We start from the raw sequence: 15158 nt of genomic DNA on the forward strand, positions 1-15158 counted from the left end.
TTTCGGCTGGTGCAGAGGGTAATCGGCCATCTTGCAGGATGATCTTTTGCTCTATCGGCCCTAAGGAGATAGCTGGAGCCACAAGAGAAGCTGCCGCCCTCCCGCAATCTCCAGCAAGCCTCCTCCTCTGTGGTCTGCCCTCCAGGGTGACTTTCAACCCACTAAGAGGTCTACCAGAGAAGGAAAAACCCGGCCAGTGTGGAGACGAGTCTCCAGACACAACCAGAGTCATGCGAACCAGAACTGGAAGTCCTGAAAGTCTTTATCTTCATAAGCCTTTAGCAGATAGCTTGTAGCCAAAAGTAAGTAAGTTTACCTTCTGTGTCAGAAAAACCTGTTGAGTCTAATTTCTGTAAACTCTTTCATGTTCAAGGGAAGCTACTACAAGTCAATTCTGGTGCCAAAGAACAATTCTTCTTTGAAGCTCCAAGAGGAAAGAGGCATATAATAAGATCCACAGAGGTAGGGAAAAATGAAATGAATTTCTGTATTTTACATGTTATTTCACTACTGTCTGATAGAAAAAGAGTGGTCTAATGTGCAGTTTGTTTTCTGCTTGGTATACTTTCTAAAGTGTGATAAAGGCTCTGTTTCATTCATTAACCCAACATATTTATAAAAATACTGTATAGGTTTTTGTAGAGATGGGCTAAAGAACTCTTCCTCTTTTTTTACCATAATGCATTCATTTTATATCAACTTGACTTTCTTTCTGCTAAGCATAATTGCATTAATCTGTAATTATCATTCAAGGCAGCGGCAGAATTTTAGTGTGGTAAGTGCATTTGAATATTGAAAGCATGCTATAGGAATTCTCACTAAATGGCTACCATAGATAAGGGTCAATTTACAAAAATAACTAGACAAGATTTAACTCAGGTGATAAAAAGCACCCTGCAAATACCAAGGGATATATTTTTTCCTCTTGTCTAATTTGTGGGAAAAAAATCAATATTATATCAATATTATCATATCATAATATCATATTATGAAGCAGGGAATCTAAAAATCATATTGGACCATTCTCCTGTTAATTGGAGACCAGTTGTTTGTGCAGTTTACAAGATATTGAAAAAAATAGTTCCATAAAATGTGCTTACACTTTATAATGTTGGATTTTTAAAAAATGCTTGATTCCAGATTGAAAAGATTGAATGGGATACCTGGACATGTGTTCTTGGTCCTACTTGTGAAGGAATTTGGCCAATGCATAGTGATGTCACTGTTATCAACGCAGCTTCCCTTACTAAAGATAGCGCTCTCTTAGCTACAGGGGATGACTTTGGGTTTGTAAAACTCTTCAGATATCCAGTAAAGGTAATTGAAATATTTTTCAAAAGTGACAATGAAAGAATTATGTATACCAAGGAAAAATAGAAAATAGGAATTTTATACATTTGAGATTGCTCAATTAAGCTTGATGGCTTTTATCTAAAGTATCTATAAGGAAGAGCTAACCAGTGTACATGTACTCCAAGATAAAAAATTTAAAAATGCAGTTTAATGGACAGAAGCATTCTGGTAATATGTTTTTAGTAAGAGTTGAGAATCTGGGTGAAGGATTTGTTTCTTCATTTGGTAGTCAAAAATGTGTGAGAGAATCTCCTTGAGTATCAAAAAATCAGTTTGAGCTATATTTATTTATTTGGCTTGATGCTGCCCCAACTCCAACTGATACGGATGGCTGAAACTAAAAAGAAGGCAAATAACCCATTTGGATTTTACAGGAATTCCTACAGCATTATATGTAGTAATCAATTTACAACCATTTGCTTAATGATAGTTCAAATTACTAAGAGTTTTAGAAAGGGTGCTTAATAGCCTGTAAAGCACTTCTCAGAGTCACAAAATTTCACACCACCACCATCCTGTAGACATGTGATTACAATCTGGAGGCTTGGCAACCTGCTCACACAAGTGCATTATGATCATGTGATCACACATTTGCAATATTCTCTGTCACCTTTCCCAGAAAGAAAGTCAATAGGGAAGCCAGCAGGGTTGGCTGCAAGTTGAGGCTGCCTGCTGAGAAGATTCTTCTTGAAGGATTTCAGCTTCATACCTGCTTGGATTTCGGCAGCCTCTTAAATTTCTTAGAAACAGAATGCATGGGTCCATATCAGGAAAAAGAAACTGCTGATCATATGATTTGCCTGTGTTACAGGGTCAGCATGCCAAGTTTAAGAAGTATGTGGGTCATAGTTCCCATGTCACCAATGTCCGGTGGTTACATAATGATTCTGTGCTATTGACAGTGGGTGGTGCTGACACTGCCCTGATGATCTGGACTCGAGAATTTGTTGGAACCCAGGAAAGCAAGCTAGTTGATAGTGAGGAATCAGATACCGATGCAGAAGAAGATGGAGGTAAAGACCCCTTGCTTTTGTCTATAAAAATAATTCTATAGAGGAGGCCTGCTGAATAACCTCAGCATTTTTGTACCTTGGGCAAAATTCCATTAATCTATTAGAACTGATTCATACATTTCTGTGTATGTATGTATGTATGTATGTATGTATGTATGTATGTATGTGTATGTATGTATATATATATATACATACATACATACATAGGTTTATTAACTATATATGTGTGTGTGTGTGTGTGTGTGTGTGTGTGTGTGTGTGTAATATAACTTACACTCATCTACAAACATTTAACAGTAACAGTAATTGATGTAGTAGATATATATAGTCCTATTTACAAATGGCTGCTACAGTGTGCATGGCAGTCTAAAAACATCATTTTAATTGAAAGTGGATTAGCATTCCAGCATGCTTTTCTACTATGTCAAGGAAAGCTGTGTGCAACCTGAAGATATTCCTGCAAATAAATGTTATGTGACAGGCCAATGTTTCAAACATGCCAGCTTCATGTTGAATTTTATTTATTAAATACATGTTTTTGAATGAGTGAGATTGAGAGAGCTGGCAAGTACAAAGAAACATAACTGAAGTTCTAGTGATATCAGCAGACGAAATATTGCCTACCTCAGCACCACAGAGTTGGCATTGGGAAATACAGAAGAAGATCTTATTACAAGAAGCATATCATTTTCCTCCAAATTTCTCCATATTTGGAAATATCCCAGGTTATTTCAAAAATTTAAATAATTTTTCAATTGCTTCACATAAGTAATGAGTTTCATTACTTCACTGTAATTTTCCACTTTCTTTAAATACATTTACGTATTACTTGTTTCTGGAAATGTAAAAGAATCTTATCTTAAAAGCAAATAAGATCATGGAAACAAATTAATTACAAATTAAGGGGTTTTTAAAGAAATCATTTTTTCTGCAAATATAATATTTTAAAGCTGTCAAAACATGGCTCAGGATACCATAATCTGTATTTAAGTAATTCATATATAATTTCCACATTGAAAAATTGGAAGTTCTTAAACAAGTATTATTCTTATTCTACAGTGCCTGGAGGTTGTTAGGGGCTGGATGGGGAGCAATGGGTTGAAACTGAACCCTAGCAAGACCAAGTAGCTCTGGGTTTGGGGTTTTTTGGCCCATGGAGAATTGCCACCTTTGGTCTTGGATGGGGTGGCACTGCCCCAAACAGACTCTGTGCGTAATCTGGGGGTACTCCTGAACTTGCAACTCCTGCTCAAAGAGCAGGTGGCAGTCATGACCAGGAGGGCCTTTGCACAACTGCAGATTGTGCACCAGTTACACCTTTTCCTGGCCCAACAATCCCTACTCAAAGTCACTCATGCCCTAGTCACCCCTCATCTTGACTATTGCAACGTGCTAAACATAGGGCTGACCCTGAAGAGCATCTGGAAGCTCCAGTTGGTGCAAAATGCAGCAATCCGCATGTTTTTGTGCATATCTCGGTGTGCACATATGTCACCTCTCCTGCAGGAACTGCATTGGTTACCGATTTGCTTCCAGGTACAATTCAAGGTGCTGGTTGTCACGTTTAAAGCCCTTTGTGGCTTTATTTGAGGGACTGTCTCTTGTCGGTCACATCTACCTGACCCACTAGAGTGGGGAAGCAAGGAATGTTGCAGGTCCTGTCCCCTAAGGAGATACATCTGGCAGGACCCAGAAGAAGGGCCTTCTCCGTGGTGGCTCCCTCTCTCTGGAATATCATTCCCCCAGAGATTAGACTGGCCCCCACTCTAACTCTCTTTCAGAAGGTGCTGAAGACCTGGTTCTGCCAGCAGGCCTGGGGAACCCAGAGTAGGATGGAGCCAATTAAATGGCTAGTATGAATGTGTGTTGTCACTGGGGAGTGTGTGTTATTATTATTTTATTATTATTATTATTATTATTATTATTATTATTATTATTTCTTTTATATGGTGTTTTTATATCCATGTAAGCTGCCTTGAGTCGTCATGTGCTTGTAGGCAGCAATATAAATTTTCTAAATAAAATAAATAAATAAATGATCTATTTCACACTTATCAAAGGTTATGACAGTGATGTTGCACGAGAAAAAGCAATTGATTACACTACAAAGATCTATGCAGTGAGCATCCGAGAGATGGAAGGCACAAAGCCACACCAACAATTAAAGGAAGTGTTCAGTAGAAGAAAGGTATGTTATGGGGAATGCCTCCTTGGGTGCAACAAGTCAAGAAGTACATTTGGGGAAAAGATACAAACTTCAGGAAACATGCCTGTACTCTTGGCAAGATTTCAGAAGTAATTTGCCATTGCCTGCTTCCTAGAACTGAGAACATATGAGTGACCCAAGATCACCCAGCTGGCTAATATGGCTGAGGCAAGTCTAGAATTCACAGTTTCTAGCTTGGTGCCTTAATCACTACTATTCCATTTAATAGTCTTCAGAAAACCTGTACTAATGTTTCCACAATACTCTGAATCAGAGTTCATTTCCTCTTCCCAAGTATTTCAAGATAGTATGTTCAGAGTGCTAAATTGCAACCTCCAGTTTCAAAAAATCTGTATGCATATACTTTATATTTTATAATGAAATGTTGATTCTGAATTACGTGGCTGATCTGTTTGCTTGAAGTCAGTGCAATAGTCAGTGGTCTTTTGGGATAATTTACCTAACTTTAAATCTATAGTGTTACTTTATGTCAATATTTAGGCAATATTATTGATATCTAGGTGAAAGAAAATAGCGTGACAACCTTAAGAGTACTAATATAACAAATAATAATAATAAAAAAACATTTCCTCTGTAAATGATTGGCATTTCTAAAGTTACGTTTACACTCTTGTTTTTAATCTTTTACTTTATATTGTAGATCTTTTCCTCAGCTCATGAGGGTTACAGCTAACACTTTGTAGGATTGTGAGAATTTGTTCTGAAATATTCTTTTAACAATTCAAGGGCCCCAAAATTCTAGCATTGGTTCTGTAGCAACCCGTTTGCTTGTGCTTTCTACTTTACCTGGAATTCTCCTTGTTTTAGCAGGACAGGGACAAGGAAGGCAGAGGTAAAAACAGACATGTCTTTGAATTTAAACTGATCACTTCTCAAAAAAAGCAAATCTTGATTATCCTTAAAAATATATGTTTTAAGGATAACAAAGATTGTTTCAAACCATGTTTGAAATAAATATTATAAATGTTAACATTTCATCAAAAATCAGTGAGAAGGAAGATATTCACTGCTTTGAGAAGGCTGCAAGAGTTAACAGTGAAATTAGAGAGATATAATATGATTGTGAAATGGCTATCCTTTCAACTGTATGTGAAGATTGCATCTGTGCCTGATCATCTGGAAAACAAAACATTGTAAAAGTATACCTCACAAATTTAACTTGAATCATTAGTGAATGTGTTTCGTATAGTTCTGATTGAAATGATAGAAAAGGCAATAATGAGTAAAATTTGGGAAGTACAACATTGCATTAGCCAGGCATAATACAAAAACCAGTTTTTTTTTTCAATTAATCACAAGAAATGTATAATATGTGATTAATTTGTGGAAAAAGATTATTTTATGTTTATTTTTTGCTTTAGAGCAAATATATGATAAAGGCAATACTGTATGTTGGACAATGAAACATTTTACATGTATATGGAGCTCATTGTTGCTGAATGAAATAAGTACATGATTCAAATAAAGGCACTGTGAGACTAATTGTTTCACAGATGGTTGAACATTAAGTTGGAGCTAAGACAAAGATACACAGGCAGTCCTTGTTTAGCAACTACCTTGTTTAGAGATTCCTCACAGTTACAATACTGAAAAAATTACTTTACAACCAATCCTTGCATTTACAAACTTCATAGGTCTTTAAAGCAAATGAAAGCTGAAGTAGGATTGTAAGCAGTTACAGTTTCATTTAGCAATCGCTTTACTTAATAACTAAGTTGTCAGTCTTAATTATGATCGATAAACGAGGACTACCTATATGATGTCCCCTTACTTATTTAATTTATTCATAGGTAAATGTACAAGGAATACTTGTGATAATGTTACACATATATTGTTTGAAATTATTAAAATGCATGTCCTTTGTTATGCATACAATGCCATTTATTGGTTGAGATCCTGATTCATTTGCAGCGAATGTCAGATTGTATTATGCAATGAGGAGTACAGATCTGAAAATTATTGCATCAAACATCAAGATAGTTGTGCTTGACAATGAAAATGCAATGAACAATTGCAAGTCATGCATAAATGGTGAAAAAACAGAGCAAGTAGATGAATTTATGTACTTTGGTGGATAGTTTCTTAAAGATGGGGAATGGATGGAGAAAATTTAAGATATGGAGGATGTGGTTTGTTACAAAGAATGGATGTTTGTTGAAAAAACTGAAAATGGTTATGTATGGGAAAGTGCCCACTTTGTTAAATGAAAATTTAATGAAAATTGCATATCAGGAGAAACGTAAAAACACTAGGAATGGATAGTTTAAGAAGAGGGGGTTGACTTATTTTCCAAAACACCAGAGGGCAGGGCAAGAAGTAATGGGTGGAAGCTTGTTAAAGAGAGATTCAACCTAGCAAGAGAAACTTTTGACAGTGAGAACAATTAATGAATGGAATAGTTTGCCTCCCAGAGTTGTAAGTGCTCCATCACTGAAGGTTTTCAATAATTGATCAAAATGGTATAAGGTCTCCTGCCTTGAGAAAGGGACTGATCTCTATGTTTTTATTTTATTTTATTTTGTTTTGTTTACCATTGCCTACTTTTTATGGCATTTGCATAATGTGGCTAAAGAAGATCATACAATAGATAAGTTTTCCTTCTGATAAATGTTTAGTGATTGGCCATACTCGCATAGTAAACAGTTACCAAGAATGCTCATTTCATGCTCTCATAACTCCAAAGCTGCATTCCAGCCTAAAATAATGGCGACCTGTTTCTTTTGATTCTTTGTTACCTGATAAACATCATTTCACAATAATTGTCTGCCAAGGCAGACTAGGCAAGACAAAAGTAACTAAAAGCAAAAAAAGTAACTCATTTTACTTATGGCGTATGCAAACTGAGACTATTTCATGTATGCTCACTCAAAAAACAATGGTTAAAGTAAACAACCAGTAAATAATAATAATAATAATAATAATAATAATAATAATAATAATAATAAAGTTGGAAGGGACCTTGGAAGTCATCTAGTCCAAGCCCCTGCTCAGGCAGGAAACCTATACCATTTTGGACAAATGGCTGTCCAGTCTCTTCTTAAAAACTTCCAGTGTTAGAGCATTCACCGCTTCTGGAGGCAGGTTGTTCCACTGGTTAATTGTTCTAACTGTCAGAAAGTTTCTCCTTAGTTCTAGGTTGCTTCTCTCTTTGGTTAGTTTCCACCCGTTGCTTCTTGTCCTGCCTTCAGGCACTTTGGAAAATAGCTTGACTCCGTCTTCTTTGTGGCAGCCCCTGAGATATTGGAACACTGCTATCATGTCCCCCCTCGTCCTTCTCTTCATTCAACTAGACATACCCAATTCCAGCAACCATTCCTTATATGTTTTAGCCTCCAGTCCCCTAATCATCTTTGTTGCTCTTCTCTGTACTCTTTCTAAAGTCTCAACATCTTTTTTACATCGTGGTGACCAAAACTGGATGCAGTATTCCAAGTGTGGCCTTACCAAGCCATTGTAAAGTGGTATTAATACTTCAATTTAATTGAATTGAATTTATTCAATTTGATATGGTTGCTATTGGAAGAATTTCTTCACTATTGTTTGTTTTTGCTCAGGTTAAAACAACAAAAGTCTTTATCCAGAGTTCAAAATTTAATTAGCATCCAAGGCAAAAGTGTTAAATGTGGGCAGCCCCTTGCAAGGGTGCAAAGTCATTGTATAGTCAGATGTAAACAGCTAATCTGTGGGTATTTAGTTCCAGAATTTTCAAACTGTAGTTGTCTGTATTCTGGATACTTTATAGAACTTTGTCTTCTCCAGGATTGTTTATGCAAAATAGTAATTCATTCCAGTGTCAAGTAAAAATATATTTTTTATGGATTGAATTTTTATTTAAAGTTTATTTTAATTGCTTAATTCTGAATTTTGATATAATGTTTTGTGTCTCTAAGTTGCAGGAGATGTCTGCACAAACATGCACCCTCTACACTTGGCAAGGAACAACACGTTTCTGAGACTTTATTACAGACTGTATATGCTGATTTAAACCTATTTTCATGATGTGTTGGTGTGTGCCCCAGCTGAGATTCCAGATTAATTCCACACAACACCACTGTTGCTTATGGCATAAATGTATTTCAACTTTACCTCCTCTAGAAGTAAAATCCAATTATGAACTGGAAAGATTGAAATAAAGAAGGAAATATAATTATGCCAAAGGATCTGAAAGCTAGCTGAATTGTGAAAATATTTTTTCAAAAGGTACATCAAGCAAGTGATGTATCTTAAGGTGATTGTAACTGGGGCAAAGTTCAATAAGCATAACGGTTCAACAGAAATTTGAATTCAAAATTTTCTCATTCATATATAGCACTGTGACTAGTACTCCAGCTTTCTCCAGTCTGATAAGCCACAGTGTAGTGGGATGGTTTCTCATTTCTTTGTTACTATGCATCCAAATATGTTTCATACTTTTTTCTGTTAAGGATGTCCTCCTCCAATAACAATTCCTTACATCCCTTATCTCATATGACACATCTATTGTCAGATTGCATCTAGGCACAGATTGTAAGATGTTAAGTAATGTACATTTATTTAAGATAATTAACACCTGGTTTTTCTCTCCTTTCCCCATCCATTTGCATATGTTTTTCTTCTCTCCCTCTTTTTTTGGCCCATATCTCCACTCTCTACATTTTCTGTTTCTCCTTCCTTTTTTTCTTGTTCTTATTGGTTCTCTGCCCCTTGCTTTTCCATGTAATTTAGGAACAGGGCACTTATCAGAGGAGCCACAGGAACAGTCTTGTGGTGTGGGAATCCTAAGAAAAGTGCTCCCACACTGTGGGGTAATTTGATCAGAGGTGGGACTGTCTCAGAGAATTCAGGACAATTGTAAGCCATATAATCTTATGTTTGGCAAATTTGAATGAATTGGGTCTTGGATGAGAAGGAGTGTTTTGCACTGGACTTCAATTCCTTTAACCCAAGCACGCTAGAATGGTGGTAGTGCTTCTGGTCTCTATAGCTGTTTCATATTATTAAAATGTGAACATTGCAGATGCCTGCATTTTGTCTTTTACTAACACTTGAATTATATGCTATGCCTGCAGCATCTGTTTGTTTGATCTGCATGACTGAATGGATCAGTGGTTTGTATCACAGTTAATATAATAAGGACCTTTAAACAGAATGTTAAATATATCAGCAAAATACAAGTCTTTTTCTTCCTTCTCTCTAAAAGCATGACTGCAGTGAATTTTTATTTTTTGGCAAGTGTGCCATAAATCTGTACCTCTCAGAATATATGTAACCCTACTCAGTGCTATGGCATGGTTTTGCCTCTAACCAATTGTGCTGGGAAGCCAGGCATTTTGAGAAACACCCAAGTGCATTATTGCCAGCTCCTATTGTAAGTCTTCCTGTTTCATTTCAGGAGCAGTCCAGATTGTCTATATTTGGTTCATTTGTAAAATGAATGGTAATTACATTATCATCAGAGACTATACAGTATCTTATGTTTTTATAGCTCTGTTATATTGCCTGAAGATAAAAGGGCTATCCCACTTTTTGATATCTTCTCCGCTGTTTCTGATCCTAACCCCTAATTTATTGGATGATCTCTCAAAGTGGTTCCTGCTTTATAACTTTGCCTCACAGCTTGAACACTGAAGATGGACTGAACTTGCATATGAATTCTACATGCAGAAGATGCATTCCTGGGAGATCTTATTTTTTTTCCATGCTTCCAGACTAATCTACTTCGTAGATATTCACAAGTTGTCTACCCTTTTTGAAATGAGTTTGCACTGGAGAAAGAATTCTACTCCAAAACAAATATTTGACCAGCTATTTTCCTCTGTGAATATCCTGATTGATAGTGCAGCAATATGGGTCTGCTCACTTGATGCTTTCTAGAAAGGAATGTTAATCTACTGTAGGTACAAACTTTGGTAATAGACTTTTCCTGCCATAACCCTCAAAAGATAACTATCCATGTTATATTAATTTTCCTGTTCTATTGCTAGGAAGAGTAAGATGCATCAAGCTGCAGGTCAAAGAACATCTGTCTTTTGTCTGTTTATCTTCATTTTAATATGAAGTTCTCATTCTTTCAGTAATCCTTTCAGTAATCACCTGGTGCAGAACAGGGATGCATTGGATATACACTCCTTTTGACATATGGAATAAACACCAGGCACATTAGGGTCTTTTAGTCTCACCATTCACTGTATAGAAATTGAGAGCACTGAGGATATTTCTCACATCATAACAGGAAGGAAGACAAAATATCTGAGGAAGGACAGCTGATTGTTGCTAGGTGTTTTCGATGAATCTAGAAAGAAAAAGAGATGGATGGCAAACAAATCAAATAGAGAGACAGACAGACAGTCAGACAAAAGGACAAACAAGTTAAGGGAAAGATTATAAAAACAAGTATTGAAAAGAGGGGACAGTCATTAGTCGACCTGTGACCCATTGGCTCAAGCTTCCTGTCCCAGCAGGTTAGAGGTTGCTGCTGGGTGGGGGAGGGAGCAAGGGATTATGCAAGTGGCTGGAAAATGGTCACAGGATGTTGAAAATGAGGCAGTGCTGAAGCAGCAGCAACCCAGCAGTGCTGAAGCAGGTACGACTTACCCAAATTTCAATTCCCTCAGGAGCAATGGATCCTGGCATTCTGTAAGTTAGCATATTTGAGGTACCTGTGTTAACAAAGTTTTGCTTTGATCCTAAAAATTGTTTCTGTTGTACCAGAAAAAAAAATTGATTAACCCCTTGCCAGAAAAAAGGGCTGGGAGTAAGAGGTAGCAAGACAAGGATGGAGATGAGAGTTGGATTGTTTAAGGTTTGTTAAATCACTTCAGAGTCATGAGCAGGATCTCAGAAATGTTGTATTGTGAGAATTTTCAACTCTACAGTTGAGGTTCATGGCACTGTCTTAAGTTATATTAGCAACATAAAGAAGTAGGAGCTTACAGCCTAAAATAAAAAATAGAAACAGTCAGAAATAAAAACTTATGTGAATGAAAGCAAATATACATATCCCAGGATAATGTTACAGGATTATCTATTGCTAGACATTCTGAAGAAAGAGAAGTTCCCTGAGGATGGGCTCCAGCATGAGTCCAAAAGCTTGGAAGACTAAATCTCTGGTCCTGGTGATGACTCAAATTGGACTCTGCACAAACCTATACTTTCAAGGATAACAAAGTTGTCTTTTTTTCATCTGACACATTGTCAGTGTTGTTGAAAAAGCAGTATCAGTGGTGGGTTTCAAATATGTGAACAACCAGTTCTCTGTGTGGATGCCGCTTCCGGAAATCCATTTTGGGTCTGGGCAACAAAAAATTAGCAACCGGTTCTGCCGAACTGGTGAGAACTGGCTGAATCTCACCACTGTGCAGTACCATTCCTCTGGGGAGGGATCTTGAGGTTCAAGACATATCTGAGGGCACCCTACAGCTTTGTCACATGATTGGTGTGGACTAAGGCAGGCTGCAAGAAATCATAAAGCAGCTATCTAAGGCTCAGTCCTAGAGAAAATAATTCTTCTGCCTTCTATTGGAATACCAAAACCAGTGTTGAACAGTTTGTTTGATCAGGTTGTTTTTTCAAATGCATTATAGTTTTACTGTAGCCAGAAAAGTATTAATTTATTTGCAGTTTTGTAACCTGGGTCTGTCTGGAGATTCTGAAGAGTGTACAGTAAAATAGTTAAATTATAAACAAGCATTTTGTTTTGCCATCTACAAAAGCAAGGCATATTCATATGTTGGGTAATAAATGTTATCCAACATCTATTTCTATATCAGTTCATAAGCATCTTCTCCATTAAAAAGTTTCTTTTCTTTAAAGTCTCCCTAAAATATTTTAATGTTAGCATTCAAGAAAAATAATCACAGTCTACAGTAATTAGGATGATAGAATTTGGGGTTTGGTTCTATTTAGATGACTTGATTAGAATGTTGTTTCATGTTTTGTCCTTGTCTAATAAAGTCAGTCCCCTAGGAGATTATAAGGAGATACGATCTTCCCATCTTGCATAATTTAAGTTGTCAGGCCCTCATGCCAGTCACAGGCTATATATACTGTAGTCACTGATCTCAGACACTGAATCTACATCCTCATATGTGAGAGATGCCTTCTCAAGCTCAAGCTCAGTTACAGATTTTCCCACCTCCTCTCTCTTCTGGATGTAAAACAATTTGGAACATTTGGGGGAAGTGATTGGTTTACTCTATGCTGCACTGGTCAGACCATACTTGCAATATTGTTTGAATATTATATCAAACACAATTAGACAACATTTTTGGCTGGCAATAGTTTTGGAATTTGGGAGCACATGATAAGCACATTTCCAGAGTAACTGCCATAGGAGACCTGCATGTTCCCAAAATGGCTGCCATATTGGACATAATGAGTGAATATTGATTTACTAAATAGAAGCTAGTTCCCAGTGTGCAGTCAATTATTCCTGTAAATGTGTTTCTGCAAATAAAAATGCAATAATTCCTACAAGACATTCCTGCAAATAAATATGACACTACAGATTGTTGTTTTGGTATGCAGCTTGCCAATTTTCTCTTAACTTATTATTTTTAATTAGAAGAGTCAACAAGTAGAACAGAGATATCCAAGGCTGTATCTGGTGAATATATCTTCCTCTCCAGGCATCTGGAAATATATCTCTTGAAATATGTTTGGTGAATTTATGAAGTCATGGTACATAACCTATCCCCACAAACAACAATCTTCTTCAGTTCTGATGGCAGTTTGAATTAATCTGCTTTTCTGCTTATTTGTGTTGAATTTGAAGCATAATGATACATGGATGAAGTAAGCATTTTTTTAAAAAAAATAAACTATACCTAATATCAGCATACATTAATTTCACTATATCTTTTTATTTTCTGTTAAATTGAATGATGGCTACCAGGATGGATTATTTGAAACAGGATTAATCACATTCATGGAGGAAGAGATAAATACACTAGTTATAATGATTAGGAGGTATATTTCCTCCAATGCCAGATTCAGTAGCAAGCATCCTTCTGAATTTTAGTTGTTAGGGAAACAACCAGGAACTCATTGTTAAATATATGTCCTTCTTTGTGGAAATTCTGAAGAAATTTTAGAAAAAAAATTGCAGAAATAGGTAGGCTTGTAATATGGTCCATGCTTCTCCTATGATGTTTATTCACAAATTATTATCTCAAGAATATAGAGAATGAAGTAGCTTGCAGAAGATTCTTTATCATTTTGAGTGGTATTTTTGTATACAGTATTTTAAGGCAATTAATAGAATAAGCTTATCTTATAATTTGTATCACTGCAGTGTTCATCCTGAGGAGAACTCTCACCTTACAGCTCAGTAGAGTTGTAGTGATCCTGGGTCAGCTGGAGCAATGTCTATGCTAAGGGTTTTTTCACCATTCTGCTTCTATATGATAGGAACAGGAAGCCACATATGTTGGTCAAATGAAAATGAATAAGCTGAACATAACAAATCATCATCACACAAGTAGCCAGTCTTAGCAGCAGATCATTCCTGGTATTTGTGCTTAATGCTTGTGCTGGAAAGAATTACATAGATGATGTCAAGTGATGTCGTTTAATGGCAAGCTTTGATACGATAGGAACTTTTATGTGAAGAGTGCATGTTCTTGTGTATTCAGATCTATGGCCTGAAATACTACAATTAAATTTTCATTTTGATTTCATGATCATTGGCTACTGATTGTCTCATCTCATGAGCTTGTAGGACTTCTAAAGTGTCATTCAGGAGGATAAGAAGTAAAAATCAGAATACAGTTCAGGTGGAGAGCAACAAACAAAAGTCAAGAGGCCCAAAGTCAGCTATATAGATAAATTAGACTCAAGATAGATCCCATAGCAACGGGTTCAAGGTCAGGAATATAATCTGATTCCAAAAGGGAGAGGAGAGTGTAAAGAATAAAGTCTGAAGCAATTGTTCTATGGACAGTCAGTCTTTTGTTGAATCAAGGGAACAACTAGTTACCCTAGAATGGCTTGGTTCTTCTAGTTGATGACTTAACTACACTAAGTGGTGCTACAGTATAAAGATTATGCCAATAATGTCCTTTCCTTTTGAAAAGTGCTTAAGCAAAGCATTGTATCCTATTTGTAATATTTTTATGCTTGCATTTTTCTTTGAATGACATTAATGTTACATTCAAACATGTTTACGCATTACTGAAAGAAAACATTAATAATACTGTTATGTTTTAACTTGCTTTCCTTTGGAGGCAGGGAATTGTCAAGTAAGTATAAATCATATTTGCAGTGAGAAAAAAGACTAATTCTGCTATAATATTAATTATTAAATCATTTTCTGATGTTCTTTGGGAAGGAGAAGCGGCTGATCCAGCCATGTGGTGCCATCTCAGGATTAGGCGCCATTTTGGAAGATGGCACCCACCCTGGCATGGCACAAAACAGCCTCTGTATAGGAAGCATGCATGGAGAATCATCCACTTCTCTTTCCCAAAGACGATCTCGAAAATAAAAGTGGACTGATGTGATCCAGGGGGCAGGAAGCAGAGCACAAGGTGGAGAAAGCTCTAGGAGGCCTTGGGCAGGTCATGTGTGAGCTGGAGAGGTGCTGCAGT

General features: G+C 36.6%; 1 protein-coding gene across 1 annotated transcript in view; it reads left to right on the forward strand.

Annotated features, from left to right (window-relative positions):
- Positions 1-15158, forward strand: part of EML6 (EMAP like 6) — a 149343-nt gene that overhangs the window by 97791 nt on the left and 36394 nt on the right. Inside the window, 5 exon segments of the mRNA XM_039344340.1 lie at positions 374-462; positions 1141-1317; positions 2165-2366; positions 4427-4539; positions 4541-4554. Coding sequence (XP_039200274.1) covers positions 374-462; positions 1141-1317; positions 2165-2366; positions 4427-4539; positions 4541-4554 — 595 coding nt within the window.

Source organism: Crotalus tigris, unplaced genomic scaffold (genome assembly GCF_016545835.1).
Source record: "Crotalus tigris isolate CLP2741 ecotype Arizona unplaced genomic scaffold, ASM1654583v1 scf7180000017903.3850313, whole genome shotgun sequence".
In the NCBI taxonomy this organism is placed as follows: Eukaryota; Metazoa; Chordata; class Lepidosauria; order Squamata; family Viperidae; genus Crotalus; species Crotalus tigris.